Source organism: Macrotis lagotis, chromosome 2 (genome assembly GCF_037893015.1).
Source record: "Macrotis lagotis isolate mMagLag1 chromosome 2, bilby.v1.9.chrom.fasta, whole genome shotgun sequence".
In the NCBI taxonomy this organism is placed as follows: Eukaryota; Metazoa; Chordata; class Mammalia; order Peramelemorphia; family Peramelidae; genus Macrotis; species Macrotis lagotis.
Window position 1 is genome coordinate 301496909 of NC_133659.1, and position 25350 is coordinate 301522258.

The 25350-nt window shown below is 33.7% G+C and overlaps 1 protein-coding gene across 3 annotated transcripts in view; it reads left to right on the forward strand.

The window, feature by feature from the left end:
• Window positions 1-25350, forward strand: part of LRRIQ1 (leucine rich repeats and IQ motif containing 1) — a 252049-nt gene that overhangs the window by 31270 nt on the left and 195429 nt on the right. For all 3 annotated transcript variants that reach the window (XM_074226532.1, XM_074226531.1, XM_074226533.1), the window contains exons 7-10: window positions 6193-6267; window positions 7601-9274; window positions 11788-11940; window positions 17059-17209. In XM_074226532.1, the coding sequence (XP_074082633.1) occupies window positions 6193-6267; window positions 7601-9274; window positions 11788-11940; window positions 17059-17209 (2053 nt within the window). The remainder of the gene's footprint in view (window positions 1-6192; window positions 6268-7600; window positions 9275-11787; window positions 11941-17058; window positions 17210-25350) is intronic.

Consider the following 25350-nt stretch of genomic DNA (forward strand, 5'->3'; position numbering starts at 1 on the left):
TTTGACCTGCAGGATTAGTTGCCAGACCACATTTCTAGTTGAAACTCTTGGGCTGGAAGCACTGCTATTCCTAAGGCTTTTGAATTTGGGGTCTTGTGGAGACACGGTGGTCCCTCGGGACACCTTGCTCTTTCAAGAAAATTGTTTTACTTGTCGTGTAGATGACAATTGGCTATCAGTGGGTAGAACTGACTGGCACCTTCTCCTGGAAGATGGTGGTGAGGACTGGGCTGGAGCTGGACTGCCAGTCCAAGGGTACTGCCCCTCCCAATGCTCATAGAGATTGAGCACAAACTTACTTTTTTAGAATTCTGTATCCAATAAACTCTTCATGAAGTTCATTATGTAACTGGGTGTGTGTGTGTGTGTGTGTGTGTGTGCACAATTAAATATTTCATGCCTTTTAATTTGGTTGGCTTATTTTCTCATTCTTATTATATCATCATATGGAATGACTCTTTTTTACCCTTATTTTTTCAAGGTAGTAATATCCCTGAAGAGTAGAAGAAGAAAAATCCTCTTCAAAAAATTTTTGGTTTTTCATGTTTCATTCTAAGTGGCCAGATTCATAGTAAAAATAAATTAACAGCTACTTAAATTGAACTTTACAAACTTAGATATTTGGGAAACTTAGAAAAGTCAACTGAAGCTAAACACAAGTTGTATCAATCTATGCAGTCATAGATAGCACTAATAGACATCTATATATATGTGTGTGCATGAATGTGTGTGTGAGTATAGTATTTTTTCTGATTACATGCATGAACAACTTTTAACATTAATTTAAATTTTTTTAAAAATTTTGAGTTCCAAATTTCCTCACTCTCCTCATTGAGAAAAATAAGCAATTTGATATAGGTTAGACATGTATATGTTATGCATAATATTTCTATGTAGTTCATATTGTGAAAGAAAATACATATCCCCAAGAAAAATAAAATTTGCAAATTCTTCATTCTGCTTTCAGATTCCATCAGTTCTTTCTCTGGAGATGGATAGCATTTTTCTTTTTCTTTTATTTTTTACAAGGCAGATGGGGTTAAGTGGCTTGCCCAAGGCCACACAGCTAGGTAATTATTAAGTGTCTGAGGCTGGATTTGAACTCAGGTACTCCTGACTCCAGGGCCGGTGCTGTATCCACTACACCACCTAGCCACCCATGGATAGCATTTTTTCATCATTATTCCTTTGGAATTGTCTTAGATCATTAAATTGCTCATAAAAGCTAAGTCACAGTTTATTATTGAATAATATTGCTGTTATTGTAAATAATGTTTTCCTGCTTTTTGCTTATTTCATTTTGCATCAGTTCATGTAAGGCTTTCCAGGTGTTTTCTAAAAGCAACTCATTTGTTATTTCTTAAAGCATAGTAATCATATACCCAAATTTGTTCAGGCATTCCTCCTAACCATGGATATCCCCTCAATTGGCAATTCTTGACCACCTTGAAATAATATATATTTTTTGTATTTAATAGGTCCTTTTCCTTTTTTTAAAAATTTGTTTGAGATACAAATCTGTAGTGGAATTGATGGGTCAAAGAATATACATAGTTTTATAGGATATCAACATAGTTTTAATTTGATACATTAAGCTAAGTTCTGTTCAGCCTGTGGCTCCATCAATTCATTTATCCAACCATATATAGATAGAGATAAACAAAACAATTTTCCAGCTTTATCCCCAAGAATTCACACATTTAGAAACAAAATGAAACTTTCCCCCATTTTCATGCACACTCACACATCAAATCTAGGCATCCCCTTCCCTCCCTTATGTTCTCCAGCATATCAGTTAAATCTTGAGAAAATAAAGAATCATGGAGATAGTAGAATCAGCTTAATTGAAATTGCAAACACATATGTAGGGAAGACAATAAGGAGCTATTCATTTGGGACCACATTCTGGGAGGTCAAAGAAATCCAGATTTCTGTAGGTGGAAGGCTCAGCTGACTCAGGAAGGAGCAACAGCAACAACAAAACAAGGGTAGATCAGAAAGTAAAAAGGAGGGAGAATGTAGAAAATCAACAAATTCATTTCTCATTGGTAAGTTTAAAACAGCTCTCAAAAATAAAGGAAAAATACAAGCACACACATTCTCTGGGGGCAGGGAGTTAAACATACCAATTCTCCCACAACAGTTAAGGGAAGTGATAAAACATATTCTGTCTTAGATCCTCCTAAACTCTTGCTGACAGAAAACAAACAGAATAGGCAGAAACAGAACACCAAGAATATTGGGTTTTTTTTTTAACTGACCATAGAAAACACAAATAGGGGAAGCCTAATCCCTAAAGGGCAACAATCACTCTGAGCCCCCAATATAGATAGAAGAGTAATCTATCTTCAAATCTCTCTTAACTTCAATTCTCTTAGTTCAGTTTCATATCAGGAGGGAAAATAGGGAAAGAAAAGGTCAGTTTGTTATTTTTCCTCTATTTTTTCTCATTTTTCCCATGTATAGGAGTTGTCCATATGGACCACCATGTCATGATAAGAAACCCCCCTGATTACTGTTTAGTAAGACTTTATTTTACCTACAATTATAAGGGCAAGGCAAGGAGAAGAATGAATTGATACAGAGAAGTGTGTCTAGGTGGCAAGAGGGTTTCTAAAGAGGAACTATTTATTACAAGAATTTATTTGAAAAATGCAACTTTTCTGGGTTCACAGTTGCTCCTCTACCATCCTTGGAGATGGGAGAAAGATCTTATCTTCTGGTCTGTTCATGGTCTGAGATAGGGTGTCCTCAGTCTAATTTTCTTTCACAAGAAAGATGTGCTTCCCTTGTTGCAATTAAAATAACATTGTAGTTATTACTACAATGTTTACATTTATTTTTGAATTTCTCCACTTTTTTCTATTTTCTTTGAACCATTCTTTACAAAGCAGAATGGTAGATAATATTTATTGTTCAGTTGTTCCATTTGTGTCTGACTCCTCATGACCCCATTTGGGCTTTTCTTGGCAAAGATACTGGAGTAGCTGACCATTTTTCATTTTACAGCCCATTTTGCAGGTGAGGAAACAAGGCAAATCGGGTCAAGTAAACTTACCCAGGGTGACACAGTAAGTGTATGAGGCCAGATTTGAACTCATGCAGATGCATCATCCTGATTCCAAATCTAGTCCTTTATCTACTATTCCACCTACTGTCTATTAGATTCTAAGCTATATTAAAATATTATCTCATAAAAGTGATTTTATGAGATTGAATCAGTTCTTCAACATCCTCACAATGGTGTCATTTTCAGCATAGACTTCCCCTGTGTATTTTGTTTGGTAAGGTTACTTTTCCCTAATTAATTTTCTTTTGGTGGCTTTACTGTCAGTAATGACACTTGATTAAAGGAATCTTGTTATTACTTTCCCATCTTTTCTTTTTTATTATCCTTCCAGTTAAATTTTCAAATGCTTTTGGGATTATCTGACTCAATTGGGTATCAGGACTAGATGAAGAGTTATATTAGAAATATTTTAACTGTGAACCATATGTTTTCATCTTTTTCTTTTCTTGTCATTTGGTGATAATTTTTTGTCTTTGAATCAATGCACCTTTGGTTTCATCATTCATTGACAGCTGATTCAGAAATATTTCTCACTTCATTTCTTCTCTATCATTTTTGTGAAACTGTTTGGTATTTTTTATTGAAGAAAGTATTTCTGTTCTGTAGATGTGAGACTTCTATGCAGATAAAAAGCCTTTCCCCTCCTTTTGATCCTGAACCTTATATTTCAATTTAAGTCTTGTTCCTTTTTTTCTTATGCCCTCCTTTGCAATAGTAAAATCCTCCTGGATTTTAATATTAATTTTGAATTCATTTAAAGATTCAAATAAAGTCCTTTGTTGATTTTTTTAACCAATACATCTCTGGCCATAGATAATGGCTCATAAGCTCTGTGACACTTCATTGCTTATGGCTCACAAGAAGATGACTTGGCATTTCAGGGAAAGAGAAAGTAGAAAAAGAAAACTTTAGATCAGTTTTCCTAATGAATATTGATGCAAATTTTTAAATAAAGTATTGGCAAGGAGACTGTAATATTATGTCCCTAAGTGGGATTTGCAACAGGAATGCAAGGCTGATTCAGGAAATTGCCATTGTATCAGTCAATGCAGAAAAAGCTTTTGATGAAATACAACACCCATTATTATTAAAAACAACTCTTAGAAAACATATGAATAAATGATATCTTTATTAAAATGATAAGGAATATCTATCTAAAGTGTAATGATGATAAGCAAGAAACCTCCCTAATAAGATCAAGGATAAAGTAAGGATGTCCATTATCACCACCTTTATTCAATATTGTACTAATAATGCTAATCATAGCAATGAGAGAAAAAAAAGATATTGAATGAATTTGAATAGGCAATAAAGAATTAAAACAATCATAATTTGCTGATTATATGATGGTATACTTGGAGAATCTTTAGAGAATCCCCCCAAAACCCTAAAACACCGAATTGAAATAATTAATTTTAGAGTTGTAGGACATTAAATAAACCCACACAAATCATTGGAAGTTCTATAAATTAGCAACAATGCCCAGCAGCAAGAGATAGAAAGAGAAATCCCATTTAAAATAATTATAGATAATATAAAATACTTAAAAGTCTAACTGCTAAGACAAATCTAGCAACTTTAGGAACAACACAATTACAAAACAGTCTTCATATTAATAAAATCATATCTACACAATGGAAGAAATATTAATTGCTTGTGAGTAGGATGAACCAATATAATAAGATAATTCTGCCTAAATTAATTTACTTAATCCCATAATCAATCAAATAATCAAAAAATTACTTTATAGAAGTAGGAAAAAATAACACTTCTATGTGAAAGAAAAAATGGCTAAGAATATCAAGGAGAATTAATGGAAAAAAAAAGTGAAGGAAGTTGACCCAGTGTTACCACATCTCAAAATTATAATATAAAGCTGTAGCAATCATCATGGCTCTGGCTATAAGATAGAGGGATGGATGCTATGAAAATACCAAGCAGAAAATAGTTAAATTCTGTGCCTTTTTACAATAAACTGTCAGATCTTGTGCTTTAATCTTTGCTTTAAACTATGAAAAGTATGTTATAGAAACATTATTGTATCATCCCTAACTGCATTCTGTACCAGATCTCATATTGATAACAGCTCTCTGGGTGTTCTTCCAACTAGAAACAGCAGCAGCTGAGAAAGATCTTACAATGACAAGGAGGTAGAGGCAAGAGCTCAACAAAGTATATCCTGATAGCAAACTGCTGCCTCTCTGTTTTCCAGAAATGTTTCTTTGTTATCTTGTAACATCCTAACATAATCCTTTCCACAATGCCTGTGCTGACATCTACCCTTTCCCCAGCATGTAGGTCATTCCCTGTACCCCTATATATAAGCCCTGGCTTTTCCATTAAATACTAATCCTCTTGGGATAAAGCCTTCATGCAAAGACCTTGCACCTTGTAGTAAAACCTCTTGGTTCCTTATAAATATGAGCCGTGAGTCTTCATGAAATTTTTTCACTATTTGAACCTTAGTCCACCATGTACGCACTAAACTATGTAATTGGTTTAGTGGATTAGATTGACTACACAATAATAAATGGACCTGGTAATCTGACATTTGAGTAACCCAAAGATCCAAACTCTTGGTACAAGAACTCACTAGTTGAGAAAATTTGCTCTTTATTTCAAGATAAGATAAAAATGAGAATATGATTTAGATATAAAGCATGATATCTCAAGCAGATTAGGGAAGCACGGAAAAGTTTTATCTGTCAGATCCATGGATAAGGGAAGATTTTATTACAGAACAAAAGTTCTGAGCATTACAAGATGTAAAATGGATAATTTTCATTACATTAAATTAAAAAAAAGGTTTTTGCACAAACAAAACCATTGCAGTCAATTAGGAAGAAAAGCAGAAAACTTATTTATAGCAGTTCTTTTTGTAGAGGTGAAGATCTGAAAATTGAGAGACAATGCTTATTAATTTGCAAATGGCTGAACAGTATATGGTTGTGATAGAATGCTATTACACTGTAAGAAATGATGAGCAGAATTGTTTTCATGAGACCGGACAAGGATCCTAGTAAGTGGCTGGACCTAGGTCTAGTTTCACCATTATACATGATTTATATTTTTGAGATTGTGAATCTTGTGAAATACTAATTTATATTTATTTATTTATTTAGCTAGAAGAAGAAAAGATAAATGTTCAACTGCAGCAACAGCAGAAACTGTGGGAAGAGAATTTAAAGGAACATGAGGTAGTTATATTTGGTGCTTTTATTAATCAGATGATTAATTGTACTTTGAGTTGTTTCTATACTTTACACCTTAGTGTTTTGATATTAGAGTGTCTTCTTTCTCTGATCTAGATTTTAAGCATTATTAAAAACCACAGTTCTGAGAATTTATTGTATACCCACATTAAATAAAATGTCAAACCAAAAAATATGTTTGTCTCTTATTTCACCTTTGTGATGAAAAAGATCAATATTGTGAATAGTTCATTCTAAGCAAGAGTCTGTTAAGATTGTTTCATTTTTTGAACTCAGTTGATCTGATACAATTCTAGTTGGAAGTTCTTTCTCCTCCACCTTAAATTTTTTTTAGAATTTTTAGTATTTTAAAAATTAGTTATGTTCCTAAAGGTACAGAATGTTGTTTTGGTTAGTAATATTCAAGCATATCGATGAATTAAAGGATATCCTTAAGGGGCTGTTACAAAGATGACTGGGAATTCCATGCTCTGAAGGGTTTAAACTGTAGGGGTACCATCTCTTATTTTCTTGCCACTTTGGAGACCATTTTCTTTGATATTACTTCTTTCACCTTAGGCTACAGAAGAATAAGTTCTTCTGATTCATTTTCTTTACTCCCAAAATATTTGTAGTAGTTGAAATAGTAGAAATAACAGTCTACTGATTTCTTGTTCTGATAACATTTACGGATTCTTCTACCCCATGCATGCATATGGAATTCTTTATATGTGTGTGTGTGTGTGTAATTACAGTTATATTTTTATATAAATTTATATAAATTCATATATATATATCCCTGTAAATAGCAGAATTCTAGACTGTCTCTGGACATGACATTTAAGTGTTCAGGAGTACATCATATTTCTGCTGCTCCTTTATCACCAAGTGTAGCATTTTCTAACGAGAAAAGTCTTGGAATTTTCTGTCTGAAAGCATTAAAGATTTTTATATTCTATTCCTATAGTAGATTTGTTTATTGACTTATAACTTAGTGAAGAAAGTTTTTCCTCACATAAGTATTTATTCATAGCAACTATCTTTTGTTTCTGACTGCTCTGGAACCATTGGTAGGACCATCAGTCAACTTCTGTTCCTGAATATTTTCTACAGTTAGCTTTGACAAAATATTGCCTAGATTTTCATTGACATAGAAGAGTAGGAAGTTTGGCTATTAATGTTTTGAAAGGAATAATAGATTTCATATTTTAATAAAATATTTCAATTTTTAAAAATATGATTACAATTTTATTTGAATTAACCAGTTTTGGTATTTGACAATTTAGTCTATTATTGTAATCGTGCTATTTATATTTTACTATTTCCTATTTTAATTCAGGAGTTTTTCAGAAGACTCCAGTTACAAGTGGAGGAGGAAAGAAGAAGTTTGGAAGATCTAAAAGCTAAAGAAAGACAGTGTTTGGCAGAATTGCAGCAAAATGCAGCCATAAAAATCCAAGCTAGGTATCGAACATTTGTGGTTTATAAAAAATATGGATCAATTATAAAAGAACAGCTAAAGAACAAAAAGGAGAAAGAAATGCTAAAAAAACAAAAACAAGAATGGAAAGAAACAACAGACAAAATTCGACAAAAAGATAAAGAAAGAAAGAAAAAAATGGAAGAGAGACTAAATAAACAAGAAGAAATAAAACGTCAAAGACAAAAAGAACAAGAGAACAGGCAGGAGGAATATGAAAAAAAGAAGGAAATTTTGAAATTTAAAAATGAACAACAAAAGTTAATGGAAGAAAGAAAAAAAAGAGAAAAGCTATCTGTAGAGTTGATGAGAAAAGAAAACCAAAAAAGTCAAGACTCAGTCAAGGAATTGTTAGTGAAAAATGAAAATAAAAAACAGAAAACTTTATCTAAAGAAATTTCAGTGAATATTTTAATAAATAAAAAAGATAAAGAAACAAAGTCATTAATGGAAGAAGAATTCAGTGAAAAAGAAGCTATTATAATCAAACATATATCATCAGAAAATGAATTGAAAAGAATAAACATAGCTGAAAAGGAACCTGTTCAAGAAATAAAGCAAGAATCGTGTTGTGAAAGCCTATCAAGGCGAAAACATATCATGACAGCATTTAAAAAAGAAGAGAATAAAAATCTAGGAAAATATCAGAAGCCGGATGAATTACAAAATGAAAATAAACCAAATAAGAGTCTAGTCAACGATGTCATTAAATCCCAAAAGAAGACATTTGAAGAAAACACGACAAACTACCTAGAGTTAGAGCAGAAAAGAGAAAAAGGATGTTCAGTAGATCAAAACAAGAGAAATAAATGCCCAGAAGCCAGAGAGGATGAATGGACAAGAAACCCTCCAGGCCAGGACATAAAGAAATCAAATCAGGAAGGAGACAACTCCAAAATCATAGAAGAGGAAAAGGAAAAGGACAAAGAAGGTTGTGAAGAGAGAGAGCACTTCAAAGTGTCATTAAATCGTGTGTTTTCACTCTTAAAAGTAGAAAGTAAAGAAAACCCCATCAGCAGTGGGAGTGCAGCGGCACCATCCAAAGAAGGCCATCTGCCAGCTGTGGCTAAAGAGGAAAGTTCAGAAACAAATGTTCTGACAGATGGAGAAACCATCGTTCTTAACACCTCTGATATCGTTCTAAATGTGGAAAATAATTTATGCGAGAAAAAATCTGCTAACTTTACACCAGCATCTGACGATCTCCCAGGTGACTCTGATAAAAGCTCATCTGTGTCTGAGCACGGCCCATCTACGATGAATGAAGTGCCAAAGGAGTTTTGTGGGCATGGGGCAGAGGGTGAAGGCAGGGCTACTACTCATTCTCTAAATAAAATGAGCATTTCCACTCTAGTGGAAGAAAAGAGACTGGCTTGGATAAAGACTTGTAGACCCTGGCTTGAAATTTTCAGGGAAAACCAAAGAAAGAAAGTCATTAAAAGAAACAGACCCAGGAAATGCGCCGTGAACAATCTGCCAGCTCTGAATGCAGCCACGATCCTTCAAGGGGGCCTGTGGAGTACCTTACAACAGGTAGTAGATCAATTTCTTCCTGTCAGTGTTTCATTTTTGTACTTGAAAGGACCAGAATAGAATTTTTAATTTATTTGTAGGATACTACTGATTTATATACTGCTCCCCCACGACCATTCCCACATATATAAAAATTAGTAGTCTCATCAATGTGACGTATTAATATTATAGATTATAGTCCCTCTATCACTCCATGGATGGTCTTCAAGAGTTACTATGGACTTAAAATTCATTACTTTGCTGCCAACCCGGTGGTGAATCTGAATTTAGTTAGGGAGGTCTTTAAAAAAAATCCATTGTCTATCATCAACTCTATGCACAGTCAAAGCCTTGTGAGCTTGGTTGAACCTGCCAGAGCTTGTGCATCACTGAGAACCTAAAGTCACCTAAACTTACTTTTACATATGGACATCTAAATTTAGTGTAGTCTAAGGAAAAGTATTATTTTTATAATATGGCCTTATGCTGATTTCCAAGTCATTTAATGAAACTACCTCAGATAGTCCCCTTGATTAATTTAATTAAAAAGTAATTTTTGGCTCATCCCTTCCTTTAGGTTTGTTATATCTGTGTCCCTTGTTGAACTCATTTTCCTCTACATCTGGGGCACTGCTTAAGGCTTCCTGCTGATATGTCGAAAGTTTTTCTTTGTACTTTAGGTAATTTTTCCAAGGAATAGCTTTTCTTATAGTAATTCACCTTTGTAGCTTCCCTCTTTGGAATTAAAGTACATTTCACATGAAGAAGGGATATCGATCAAATTCCTTTGCTTTTATTATGATCATCATACTAAATTTAGGTTCATTTAATGCATTGTATAAGTATGAAGATTTTTTTTTGGAGGGGCATCTGTAACCCAGGAGAACCCAAATCTAGTACAAGGAGTGAAGTCCATACTCAGGACCCATATTTAGTCTAGGCTCTGTAAGTCTGATTCCTTAAAAGAGAGGAGTTAATATAACCTTAATCCTGGAATTCTGGGGGGGAAATCTCTTTTTTCCCCTTAAAAATAATTAACAGTATGTCTTCTAGACAATCAATGCAGAGGTGTAGATAGCATATATAGGACAGGCAAAAATGCTCAAAACATAAACATTTTTTAAACTTGCTTTAACAAATGTTTTAAAACATGAAATTATAATCCATCATGCCTATTATGCTCCACTAGAAATTATTGACATTAGTCATTGTAGGAACTGTCAAAAAGATAATTCACTTTTACCTATGATATCAGCTTAAAGATCTAATGTTTTTCAGTATTTCCTGACATAATGGGTTTGAGCTACTTAGCAATTAACCAATATGGGATTGGGAAGAGCTTAATTAAAGAAAATCCTCTCTTCCTTTTGTTAGACATCCACAGGAGAGTTGACAGACTCTGGTGTTGCTAACAAAGGAAGAAGGAGGTTTTTTTGCTTCTTGCCCAACTCTTGAGGGTAGACCTTCTTGGTTCAGTTACCAATTTATCTTTGACCTAGCCTTCCTGTCATGGGGACATCCTACTGTTTATGTATTGACTTTATTCTTTAGTAAAGAGTCAGCATGTGAGGCTCCCTAGAAGAGGCCGGAGTGTAGGTTTAGCTTCTTGGTAGGTTTAGCTCTCTGTCTTAGTAGAGGAGATAGGTTTTGAGCTAGATCGTTCTCCCACTCTAGAAAGTTTTCTGGAACCTAGGAAGATTCATGCAGAGTCATTAAATGCCTTCTCCCAGTGAACTTTCACTAAAACAGGTGAACAGCATCCTCTTCTTAATGTCATCCTGAATGCTGTACAAAGGCCTACACCTGGTAGGCTTTCTGAAAATACAAACAAAGCAACATATTACCAAGTTCTTCTATGTTGTTTGTTTATAAGAGCCTGTCCCAATCTGAAATAGTTATTAGAGAATTCAGAGCTAAAAAAAATCTAGATCACAGAAAAGTCTTTGAAAGGAACAAGGATCGAGGTTCAAAAGAACAAAGTTCCTTGCTATAATGCACATTTGATTTATGTTTCAGAGAGAAAAATTAGATCCCATAAGTAAGGTGAGATATAAATCAGAAAAAGATAATGTGAATAATATCTATTGATATCAGTATTATGACAGTTATATTACATGCTGGAACTGTATTTCCCCAACATTTGCCAGTATTTGATATGGAGTAACTGAATAATAGAACTAGGTTATTTGCTCTGATCATAGGAAAGTAAAATAAGTAAACCCTATGAAAATTTTGTCAGCAGACTGATAGAAACACCATACTCTTTTCCTCTATTTTAATTTAATTTTCATTTAAAGGTGTATTAGTTGTAAGCAAGTACTTGTATTATTTTACTCTATCATAGGGAGCAATATAAAAATAAGTTTCAAAGGGGGTGAATTATCAATAAATATAGATCTATATATCTATAATCAGACTTCATTACATTTTTCTTGGTCAGTCATTTAAAGCAATTGTTTGCAAGGCTGATAGTACATATTTTCAGTAGAATGGAGGAATAATGTCATGCTGATGTCATGTTGATTTTTGTTTAGGTTACAACAGTAACATTTCAGGATTTGCCAGGCTGTAATCTTTGTACATTGTCAGAATGTACAAGTCTTCAATTCCTGACTCTTAGGCATTGTGGATTAACTGCCCTGGAAGGACTGGATAACTGCAAACAACTGAAGTATATTGATGTACAGGTAATTTCTTCAGGGTTTCTCTTTAGTATTTATTCTGTGATATAATGCAAAATGTTTCATGTGGATATGAAGAAATAGTGGTTTTGGGGAAATATGTATGACTAGAATAGCTTATAATTTAGAGTTGCTCAGGAATACTTTAGAGGAAGTTAGACAGTGAGCCTATCTGTGGGAGTAGAGACAGATGCAGAAGAGACTACCAATGTGTCTCATTTTGATTAACAGAAGAAATATCATGATCTCAAGTAATATTTTTCATTCTTCTTAATTCTTTCTGTTTAGGAAGAAATAAATTATTGTTTTTAGGGAAATTCTTCATGCAGTTGTTGCATCAATATCACAAAAAATTTCTAACAAGAACTGACCCCCAAATGGTTTGTTATATAAGATTTTCAAATTAGTTGACTTTGACAAATTTTTTTGTAGAAGAAATTCCTCTTCCTGCATGGTTTGTACCAACTGACCCCTGAAATCCTTTCAGCTCTGACATTCTGGGATTTGAGATTTTGTAAATAACAATAACAACAGTAATAATAATTATAATGATAATAATTCTTTTCAAATATTGTATATTTCTCCCAATCCTATCCAAGTGAACAACTGGAGCATGTTTAAACCTTTTGTATCAACAGGTTTCTAATACCTGAAGGGACACATCCAAGAGTCCTTTGAATTTTCTCTTTTAGCTAATCACCCTGAGTTCCTTCAGCTATTATACCTGGTCTATTTTCTAATCATCTCATTAGACTGGTCTTTTTCCCATGGAGGTTCTCTAGTTTATCAGTGTTTTTTCCTAAAATGTAGGACTTGAAACTTTTAATGATTTTTTTTTCTTATGTGTGTAAATAATCTTTAACATTCGTTTTTTTTGGTTTTTAGTTCCAAGTTTAAAATTCCTTTCTTCCTCTCCCTTCTCTCTAAGATGGTAAGCAGTCTGATATAGGTTAAACCTGTGCAGTCATATAAAAAATTTCTATATTGGTCATTTTGTGGAAGAAAACTTGAAACAAAAAAAAAATGAAAGGAGGAAATAAAGTGACAAATAGTACACTTTGACCCGTATTTAGGTACTACCAGTTCTTTCCTGGGAGGCAGATAGCATTTTTTCATCATAAGTCTTTGAGATTATCTTAGATCATCATTATATCACTAAGAATAGAATTAGACCATCCGGAAAGCATAGGACCAAAGACACAAATTTTAGAGATCTTTTTCCAGGTTGATACTTCAACTCATTGCTGACTACTTCTAGTAGTCTAGTTGTTAAACTCTTAATAGCTCTGAATTCATTTAACTTCTAAATCCAGTTCACATTGCTCCATCTTGTTCCCAGGCATATTTGTGAAAGGTCTTGTTATACAATCCAGCTATATCTGTAGCATTCGATTGATGTGATAACACTATCAGAGGTAGAAGTTTAGTCAGTCCTGACCTTGTTTTGATGGACTTAGGCAATCTCTCAGTTGCCCTCTTTTTTATATTAGTCTAGAATTTTGCAAGGAATGGAGTTGAGTTTATAGTTTACAATTCCAGTTTCTCTTTAAAAAAATTAGGATATTTCTCCATTTTTAATCATATGGAACCTCTAATTCTCATTAAAAATTCATAACCATAGATAGCAGCTCAGCAGTCACATTTATTAGCTATTTTACCACTTTACCAGCCTAATAACCTTTCATATTCTATTTTTAAAGATATAGTACTCTAGCCCAGTGACTGGAATTTTTTGAGGACAGGTCAGTGTTCCCTTGACACTATTTTATTTATCTTGGACTTCAGTTCCTTATTAACCATTCTTCTTCTGTCCTTCCTAGTTCACATCTCATTTTTTGGTGAAAGAGCTTATTAAATTAAATTTATTGCCCTCAACTGGTACAGATTACAACCCACCTATATTCTCTCTATTTTTTTGTCGATTTTTTTATTGATCCTTCATAAAAGTTCTATCCAACATGCTAGAGACCTCCTCTAGTTTAATATTTTTAAAACATTTTTCCTTTAATTTAATATTTTGTTTTTCCCCAGTTACATGTAAAAACAATTTTCGACTTTCACTTTTAAAGCTGCATTCTTTCTACATTCTTTCCCTTCTTCTCTCCCCTCCCCTATTGAGAAGGCGAACAATTAAATATAGCTTATACTTATGTAGTCAAGCAAAACTTTTCCATTACAGTTATGTTATGAAAGAAAACAAATTTAAAAAAAACCTCAAGAAAAATAAAAAAAGTATGTTTCAATCTGTATTCAGACACTATCAGTTCTTTCTTTGAGGATAAATAGATTTTTAAAAATTTATCTATTTAAGGCAATCGTGTTAAGTGACTAGCCCAAGGTCACACAGCTGGGTAATTATTAAGTGTCTGAGGTCAAATTTGAACTCAGGTCCTCTCAACTCAGGGCCAGTGCTCTATCCACTGTGCCACCTAGTTGCCTCCTAGATAGCATTCTTTATTATAAGTCCTTCAGAGTTGTCTTGGATCATTGATAATATCTAAGTCATTCAAAGCTGATCATTTTACCACATTGCTATGATTTTGTACAAAGTACATTTCACTTTGCATCAGCTCATGTAAGCCATTCCAGGTTTTTCTGAGAGCATCCTGCTCATCATTTCCCACTGCAGAATGGTATTCCATTGCAATCATATATAACAATTTATTTAGCCATTTCCCAATTGGTGGACATCTCCTCAATTTCTAATTCTTTGCCACCAGAAAAGAGCTTCTATAAATATTTTTTTTTTACATATAGGTCCTTTTCTTTATTTTTTTAAGCTCTTTTGGGATGCAGATCAGCTTCTGATATTCCTAGGTTAAAGGGATATTCATGGTTTTGTAGCCTTTTGGACATAGTTCCAAATTGTTCTACAGAATGATTGAATTAGATCACAACTCCACCAGCAGTGTGTTAAAGTCTCATTTTACCTACATCCCCTCCAACATTTGTCATTTTCCTTTTCATATCTATATCTATATCTATCTATATATCTATATTATCTATATCTATATCTATCTAACTATACACACACACACACACACATATATATACTCATATAGTAACTCAGATTACTGGCTGTCTGATTTCACATCATAATACAGATAATGGTTCAGCAAACTATAGCCTTTGGGGAAAATAAGACCCTCTATTTGTTTTTTCATGTCAGTGAAAGTTTTATTAACATGTAAAAAGCATTCTTAGATCAAGTATCATGCAAAAACTGAATTGACCCCAAAGACTACAGTTTATTGACTTATTTTCTGAACAATAAACATTCTTTTTTCTTTTTTTTTTTTGGTATGAATTCTTAGGCTAATTTCTTTTGGATAATCATAGATTTTATTGATGAGGTCCTAGTTCTCCTATCTTTGATTTTATATTAATTTTTTTGTATGCGCTACAATCAGTGAAATCATACTTTTACAAAGATTGTTTAATTTATTTTGTATTCATCATCAGTCTCATTTCTGAATATTAACCATCCTTGAGGCTTCTGTATTCATTCTGCTCTTGATTTCTTATCTTTCAATTGATCATTTTCCAATTTCTCTCTGTTGACCTTTTTAGAATAGCACTTCCTTCTATAATTATCAAAATCATTTTTTCTTATAATGTAATCATTTAGATTTTGAGATTAATCTACTTGTTCTGTACTTGGATTCTTTGAAATCTTAGCCTTCCTTATCTAGAGTGTGCTGGATTATGCCTGGTCTTCCTTCCTTTTAATTTTATAAAATATAAATTGGTGTGGTCACTTACTTCCAATATTCTCTGTATTTCTACTTTAATAGATTGTTGTTTAGATTGTATTTAGAGTAGCAATTTCCCTCATCACTTTCCCTACCTTTTTGAAGAACAAAATTAATATTGATCACATCATAAATTTGTCAACTCCTTGGATTTTTGCAGAGAATTGCAACATTTGTATGAGTAGCTAAAGTATCTTGTCCCTATACTATAATGGGACAACTAGGGGACACAGTAGTCATATAGCTGGGCCTGGATTCAGGAACACTTTTGTTCAAATGTGTCCTGAGATGCTTAGTGGCTGTGTGACTCTGGGCAAGCCACTAAGCCTGTTTACCTCAGTTTCCTCATCTTCAAAATGAGCTGGAGAAGGAAATGGCAAAGCACTCCAGTCAAGAAAACCCAAATGGGGTCACCCAGAGTCGGACACAACTGAAACAACAGCTTCACAGTACAATGCTTGTTTGTTAATATTGTAAGGCTGCCAGAACTCATCCATTTCCTCCCTCTGAGTACTCTTTACTGTACATGATATGTCTGTGTCTTCCACCTTGATTCTAATCCATTCTTCTGTTCTTTGGAGGGGTAGATTTCATCTTTTTAAGTGCATCTTTGTAATAGATGGCTCAAACTCCTGCGTCTTTATCTAATGTGTTCCTTTTGACAAAGGTTTATTCTTTTGCAGGCAAATTCATCACAAGTTGCAACTCACCAGTAACTATGAAGTTGGATTGTGATAACTGTGATAATAAAGTGTTAACTTTGAAGTTGAATTCACCTTATATTAAGCTCTCTCATGCACCTTGTTTATTGAACATATTCTGAAATTTTGCAGTCTTTTTAAAACTGTGTGTCCCCCCTTTCCACTTAAATACTTGTTTGAAATGAGATCCTTAGTTGTTCCTTATACTAATCCTCCTAGTTATTTGCTTGTGTGCTTTGCCTGTTCACTTTATGGTGAGGATGGTCTTTGGGTTATGTTTTGTAACCTCCCCCCCGCCTTAATGGAGAAGTAAGGGTCATCTTGCCTTATCTTTTCTTAATGTGACTGTATTTGCTCATTTCTGCATGATCTGCTTTTCCAGATCCTTGCCAACTTCTTACAAAGATTATCTGTCCTTCAGTATTTCTATGAAGAGTCTTATGAAGAAATTCATCTTCCGACTATTTCTCACTCCTTCCCTTTCTCTTATCACTGCTCAGAGTTCAGGCACTGATTACTGTTATTTCCTTAACAGCCTTTTTTATTGATGAAATATTAGACAAACTGACCTTGGAAGTAATAATTATTTTATTAGTCTTAACCCCATTTGACAGAGAAGGAAAGGAAGATTAACCAAACTATAACTATATTTATGTTTTTATTTATTTCAGGAAAACCAGATTCAGGTTATAAATTGTGGGAATTTAGAAAATCTCTGTATCCTACTCTTGAATAACAATGAACTGACTTCTTTTCATGGATTGGATGGTTGTTGTAATCTTCGAAATATTGAAGTTTCAAATAACAAGATCACCCGAATTGGTGAGAAAATATACTTTATACGTGTAAAATCATATCTGTATGTTATCTAATTTCATTTTAGAATAGCTCTATTAGAAAGTGGAACCCTTGCCTCTGATTTAGAGTGGAAGAGTATAAAAAACACATAAAATGTTCATCTGCTATCTCAAAAATGTCCATTCCATTAGAATAAGGTGGGGCTTGATTATATATTCCTACTCCAATAAGCAAATTAGCTATTTAAATTATGGCATTGAGAATGATGGTGCTATTTTTAAAATAGTCAAAAGTGGATGTTATAGTATTTTATCATTTTAATTCTCTGCATGGATCATTAAAATCTAAAAAAAATTAGTGAACATATGACAATATATTTGAGGGTGGAGGATGTGCCAGAAAGCCAAGAAATCCCATCGATATTGTCCCAGCATAGGTAAAATCTTTTCTTTCATGCCTAAGATAGGTTCTGTAGGAATGTGGGACCCCCAAAGGCAGCTTCTCTCATCTGAACCCACTTAGATGGGTCTTCTCTCTAAGGTTAGTTCTAAGCTTCCCTACTAGTTATTGGTGTATGTTATAGGGTAGCACCTGGCAGTCCCCTCAGTGGATGGGAATCCCTGAGGATGAAGGACAAGGATGCCCAGAGCTGATGAGCACTCACCTGAGATGCTCCTAAGCCAGGATATGTCAGATCTTGAAGCAGACCTCCTCTGGAATGATACTCCAGGGATGGGAGGAGGAGGAGAATACAATTCCTACTCTAAAACTTGTCAGCATTTTATTAGAGTACTTCCTACTATAAAACTTGTCAGCATTTTATTAGAGCACTTTAATGATGATGAGTATTGACATCCTTTAGGAAATATCTATACTTGTAAGTAATTTTATGTTATGATTCACTAGTTTGAAGGAAAATAAAGTTATCTGATCGTGAGCTGAATACCTTCTTGATAAATATAAATTCTTTTCTGTGACTCATTTCATCCAAATCATTTAACCCCCACCTTTACCAGTTTTCTCATCCATAAAATCGTGAACCACTCAGATCCCTTCAGTTTATGATTTTATATATAAATATATGCATAATTATTCATATACATAATGTTTATATATATATGTTTGTATGTCTCTAGCTATCTAATAATATAATCTGTTTATATGTATATAAAGTTACTGTTTTCACATTATGGGGGGCCAGGAGTATGGTACCCCTGTGATCTGGAAAATCTGTGCAAAGTGTTTTGACCCTTCCTTTGTACCAGAGAAGTCTGAATTATTGTGTTACAAGATAAAATATGTTGATAATATATACATATATTTTATGCATTTCTAAGTTTTTAAATATTTTCTATATCATCTATTTGCCTTCATGTGTTGTCTGCAGCTTTCACAAATGCAAATTCCCCAGAATTTCCATTTAATTTTTTATGCCTATTCACAATATTTCAAAACTGCAAAAAGGAAAGCTATAAAATGGATAGCTGGATATAATTTCCCTTATTCAACTTGGTGAGAATATAGCATTTATTTATTACATACAGATACACACATACATGCACATATATACATATATGTTTAAATATATTTATATATTATGTGTGCATATTTAGTGTTTTCAAATTCAACATTTTTAGGTTTTATGCTGCCTGCAGTGGGGCCACCCATAAACTTTTAACATTTCAGTACTGATACTTGGATATAAAATAGTTGATTTAAAACTTTGAATTTAAAATACACACTGAAATAAATCTTTTTTTGCCCTCCCCTGGAGAGAACATGACTGCATTGAAATATATGTTAATGTTATTGGCATTCACTTGAAGGAATCATGCCAGTAACCTAAAGGCAACTAAGAAAAGAGACTGTTTTGTAAGGAGAAATGCTGAAACTTCCATTCATCCAGTTTTCCTTGCCAGTTTGAGTGTATGGTGGATTTCCTGGGGTGGAGCCCATAGGCAAGATTGATGTGAAATATGCCATGATATTAATTGATATACCTGAGGTATCTCTGGGTAGAGCAGAGTGTATAAGGTAAAAGGCCCCTATGCTGTCTGTTGTGTACAATGAAAACACTGTATTTATTGAGTGTGAGAAGTTTGCAGGAGAGATTGGATGGGCAGGAAGACTGGAGCATACTGGGGTCTCTGCTCCTTCATCCTCAGGACCTGCCTTCAGAGGGTCTGGTTAAACTGAGGGAACTGCATTGACTTTGATTTTCAATGATATATTGAAGGCAAAAAAAAAAATCTTATAACTGTGCACAAAGATAGACTTTGTCTCTTTAAGTGAAAAATTTACTTCTATCCTGTAATATTTCTACAAGCACTGAAATAGATTTGGAAGGAAAAGAAGTAAAATACTTATGACCCTGTCTTCAGTTTACAGATTTAGGTTGTAGTTATTTCTGTGAAATGAATAATTACCTCACCATGAGAAACTTACTTACAGAATTCTAATTAAAAACTTTTAAATAAATTCCTATTGTTATTGATTTTGTTTGCACAGAAGTGATAAAGAGTCACAGTAGCTATGGCTGAGAGAAATGTATCACAAATATCATTGAAATTCTTGTTGTTTAGTCGTTTCGGTCATGTCCCACTCTCTGTGACCCCATTTGATAAAGATATGTGAGTCATTTTCCTATTTCCTGATGGAACTCATCTTACAAATGAGGAACTGAAGCAAACAGGGCTAAGGGACTTGCTTGGGATTCTACAGCTAATTAATGTCTGAGGCCACAGGAGAAGTATTTCTAACTCTATCCATTGTGCCACCTTAAGATAAATTTAGTTTTGATTCAATTAAAAAATTGATAAATGGGGGCAGCTAGGTGGCACAGTGGATAGAGCACCAGCCCTGGAGTCAGGAGGACCTGAGTTCAAATCCGACCTTAGACCTTAGTAATTATCTAGCTGTGTGGCCTTGGGCAAGCCACTTAACCCCATTTGCCTTGCAAAAAAAAAAAAAGAACTAACCCCCCCAAACCCCTAAAATTGTTGAATGCAACAAGTGTGACATATTTACTGTGATTACTGACAAATTAATTTTCTGTAAAGGGTGTCCTATAATTTCATTTATTTTTAATCATTTTTACATACTTACATAAAACCTTTCAAAGTTGTTCCTCACATAATTTCATTTATTTTTAATTGTTTTACATATTTACATAAAACCTTTCAAAGTTGTTCCTCAGTGATATGAAAATTGTTACATATTTTTAGTGTCATAATCGGTTATTATGTTTTGTGGTATACTTATGATAGAAGAAAAACATTTTCCTCATTCTTTATATCAAGATCATTGCCTCCATTTTTGGATTATAATAGTAAAATGATGTTTTAGTTATGTTGTATTCTAGATGCTCATTTCAGAGCATCAATTTTAAGCTAGGAATACTAGTAAATTCACTCTGGTAACTTGGAAAATTTGCAGTACTTCAGGAAGACCTCAGTAATTAGTGAGAAGGCTTTTGGGCTCGTAGGGTATATTAGGCACTATTTCTGGAAAGTGTGGAATCTTGAAAGATAAAAATTTATTTTCTTTGAGTTTCACTTTTAACTCCATAGCTGCTTTCTAAATATTTCAAAAATGTGGAAAATGACCAAAAGCAGGAAGAATTTAAAGTAATAAAATCTCATTCCTCAACCTCCCCCCTGCAACATTCTTCTGTATTTTATTGATAATGGAAAAAATCTTAGAACTGATTTTTAAAAAATGCATATTTATAATAAGATATCAACAAAATGTTTAAAAGTAAATTGATCTTTGTAGCTTATGATTTATGTAAAAAGTGGAATTATTATAATGAAGAGGACATTAATCCTTTTATATTTGCAAGCTATTTTAGAAATAAAAAAATTTCATTTTATTGTCTGTTTAAACTAGCAAATAAATATCACTTCTGATCTAGCAAATTGATCATAGGTTTTTTAATGTCATAGAACAAGGGAAAGAAATAGAGATTTAAGATTCAATAAAAATGTTACTTAGTAAATAGCATTAGTAAAATTTTCATTTATTTTTAGTATTGAAAGTGCAACCTTGATTTCTTTATCAAAAAAAAATCTTTTCTCTTAGATTTGGTTGTTTTGTGATTTTATAGCTAAGCATTTCTTGAAAATCCAGCTTTTAATGATTTGAAATGATTGGTCCCCCCCGTACTTCCCTGAACATTTTTCTTTAGAAATCAATACCACCTTGGACATGGGCAATATCTAGGAAGAGGAACAAGTTTTTGAAAAATCATTAATTTTTTATTACCCCCCCCACCATTTTTTCTTTAAATTAACTGAAGTGTTCAGGTGTCCACTAGATGGCACCATGCTGCTTGTTATCTTTTACAGGTAACTAGGTACCTTAGGGACACTTAGAGAGAAAGAAGGAATCTTGAGTTCAATTCAGATCAACAAATAATTACTAGACGACTGCCACATATGAGGAAATATGCTCTCTGCTGGAAGTACACATCACTTGCCCTCAAAGAACAATCTAGAGATGAACCTTTGGAATCCTCTTTGAGCGGACTTTCATTGCCATAAAGCCCCTAAACCTATGGTTCTCTAGCATCAGCCCCTCTATCTTCCCCTCATTCTGCCTCCACCCTAGTCAAAGGAAAAAAAAAATCTTGTCCAAACTACTCTAAGTTTCCTAAATGATCTCCATCTCTAGTTTCTTCCTCCTCTAATTCATTGTTTTATTAGTGTATTGATAAAATAATTTTCATAATGTGCAAATCTGGTCATGTCACTCCTTTGCTCAAAAATCTTCAGTGGCTCTCTGTTGCCTGGAGGATAAACTGGAGACTCTTGTGCTCGCCGTTTAAAGTCTTTGACAATCTGTCTTCAATCTTTCTAGGCTTTCCACCCCTTCCAAACCCTGCATTCCAGCCAGGCAACACTGCCCACTGTTACCTGATCTCATCCTGCCTTCTCCTTGCTCGGACATTCGTGTAAGCCGTCACTGTGGCTGGAATTCACTCCCTCAACCCCTCCAACTTTGGAAATCCTCTTCCTTCTACTCCTTTGATATCAAACTGAATGGAATAAAATCAAGATGATCCAAACAAAGTGCTCTGTAAAATTTGGAGAGGGAAGTTTTACTCCCTGTTTGGCCTAGAATAGCATTCTAGAATATCTGGAGATGACCTTTGAGGTCATTTATCATAACTCTTGTGGAAAAATTGTGGAATAAGAGGCAGAGCTACAACCGGAAACCAAGCATCCTGACTCCTATTCTCCCTACTCTACCAACTCAGGAGGCCAGAAATAACTGAGTTTTAAATTTTACTAGAAAAATGAAGGTAACTCAGATGGATGCAAAAGTATGGGAACATCACATCATTTACTGAACACTCTTAGGGTGCCTAGGATTTAGTTCAGCAAGAAAACATTAGAATTGCCACATAATGATAGATGACATTTTTATAATAAGGTTCATGAAGGAATATATCAAAGCCCTCCTTTGATGACATATAATGGTAACCCTGGGTTCTCAGAGCTAAGCTAGAAAACCTTCTGACACAGTCTTAGTGACATACTCAATGTTTCTTGTTTTGAGAATTGACCTTAGTAGGTTAAAAAAAAAACCCCAACCCCCCCCCCCCCAGCAACTCATCTACATATTTTTTTTAACCTTAGCGACTCTCAAAGAATATTTTCTTGTTGGAGTTGTTTACATTCATACTGGGATGCCTGGGGGGAAAAATCACAAATCTTTCTAAAGTATCACACTGTGAATTTTAAAAATCACTGTGATTTTTATTAAGAACATGTTTTTTCTTTTTAGGGGTTTTTGAATTCATTAAAATTTCTTTGAGATGAGAGTTTGCAGGGAAAATATCTGTGTGTACAATTTACAATAATCAAGAGTCTTCTTAGGAATAAGTGTTAGTGACTTTTGAGAGATCCCAGGTCATTTTTAGAAATAAAAGGATAGGGATAAAGAGGAAGAAAAATGTCTTACTTGCCCTAATGGACTTTATATTTTATGACATATTTGAGAATAAATACAAAATATCCACAGAGTAAAAGCAATTACAGTATTGACCATCCACTGGTCAATAACCTTCCAAAAAAAACCTCCAAAACTCTTTTGTTTCTGCGATTCCAAGCATTTAAAACAGCTCCATTTAACTCAGCCTACCTTTTCAACCTTGTTTATCAACACTCTCCATGACCTTTACATTCTGCCCAAACTGCTCTACCTACTCTTCCCAAAGTTGATATTCCATTTCCCACTTCTTCCCTGGACATGAGATCCTGAAGGCCTCTTTTGTTAAGTGTTCTTCCATTCCTTAAGACATCCTACTTCCCAGTTTTTTCTGTATGGTCCCGGAGAAGAAGATCCCTTGAGTATGGGGGTCTTTGTGATTTGTTTGTTTAGTCTATGTTTCAACACCTGGCAGAGAGAGTGGCTCGCACACAGTAGGTGTTTAATTCATAATTGTTGAAATAGTTTAGGTTGGAAATGGAGTTTCCCCCCCACTCAAATCCAATTCACTTGCTTGTCATGGCATCACCTCCCTGAAGTCGTGGTCTTCTTCAAGAATGAAGGACAAACATTAAAGTTAGAAATGACAATATTTCTTTTAAATATTTTTTCAATTAATATTTTCTTTCTCTCTCTCTACCATCTCCCCTTTTCCAATTGAACAAGAAACATAAATTTTGCATTGAAACAAAGCCAATTGCGACATTGGCCATATTCAAAAATTCATTCTTTATCCTATGTCCGAGATGAGGAGCACGCATCATCTTTGGTACTCAGTAATCATAGTTTATTATTACATTGTTCAGAGTTCTCATATCTTTCAAGATTGTTTTTCTATATAATGTTGTATTGGCATAAATTGCTCTTCAGTTTCTGCACCATTAACTCTGTGTCAGTTTATACAGACCTTTAATATTTTCCATATTTTCTCAGAAATCTTCCATTTGGATATTTCTTCTTGGTTAGTAATATTCCATTACATTCATATATCATAATTTGTTTAACCCTTCAATAATAATAATAATAATAATAATAACCTTAATATATACAATTTATATAGCACTTTAAAATTTACAAAGCACTTTACATCTGGGATTTCACTTGCTCTTTACAACAACCCTGTGAAATAGATACTCTTATTAGCATTTTGCATATAAGGAGACTGAGTTTCACAGGTAAAGAGACTTGCCCAGGATGACCCTGCTAGTAAGTGTCTGAGACAGGATTCTAACTCAGGTCTTACTCCAAGTCTGGCACCCTATCTACCATGCCACTTTGTTGTCATAAGTATTTCCTAGTTTCCATTTCTTTGACATTAAATATAATGAGTGTATTCAGCTCTTCTTTTTTAATTGACATGAAGCTGGGAGATTTATTTGGGGCTCGTTCTCTCCTCCCTTTCTCCATATTTATATTTTCTTTTTTTCATGTTCCCTCCCTTTCCTCATCTTTTCCTCCATAATGAAGTCCCTTATCCATCCCATTTTTTCCCCTAAGACCATAAAAGAAAAAAAAGAAAAAAATCTGCAACCTGTTTCCAGGTGAAAAACAACACTTTAATTATTGCTTCTCAAAAGTAGACTACGCTGCCATTGGATTTAGTGAGTTTCCTCTTATGAGAGTCTATCAAACACTTCCTAAGAATGGTTAGAGGAGGTTTTTATGTAAACTGTTTGGACTAAATGGTCCCTTCTACTGGAGGATACTTCCAATTTTGAAATTGATATTAATTGATTATTAACATTATAGAAGTTCAAACCTTATATAGTCCATGCAGTAAAATCAATTAGTTATTGAGATTATAATCTTTTAACACATTGAATAAACATTTACTTAATGCCTACCAAATGTTCAGCTTTAATAAGCACAGTGGATTTGGTGTCTTTATTTTGCTATAACATCCCCCTACTGAGTCTTTAGAATCACCAACTAATGTGATACTATATATTTATATCTTAACTATTTAAAAACTTGGGTAGTTATCACTTTTTATTAATAATCTCTTATCATTCCTCTTCAATTTAAAATCTAGCTTGAGAAAATGCATTTACTGATCTCATTGATAAGATTTTGTTTTCCTGAAGTTTTTTTAATGATTTGATAGTATTTTTTCCCACTTCCCAATTTTTCTTCTTCATAAATATACAAAAGATTTTTCTGTGGAATGAAGACAA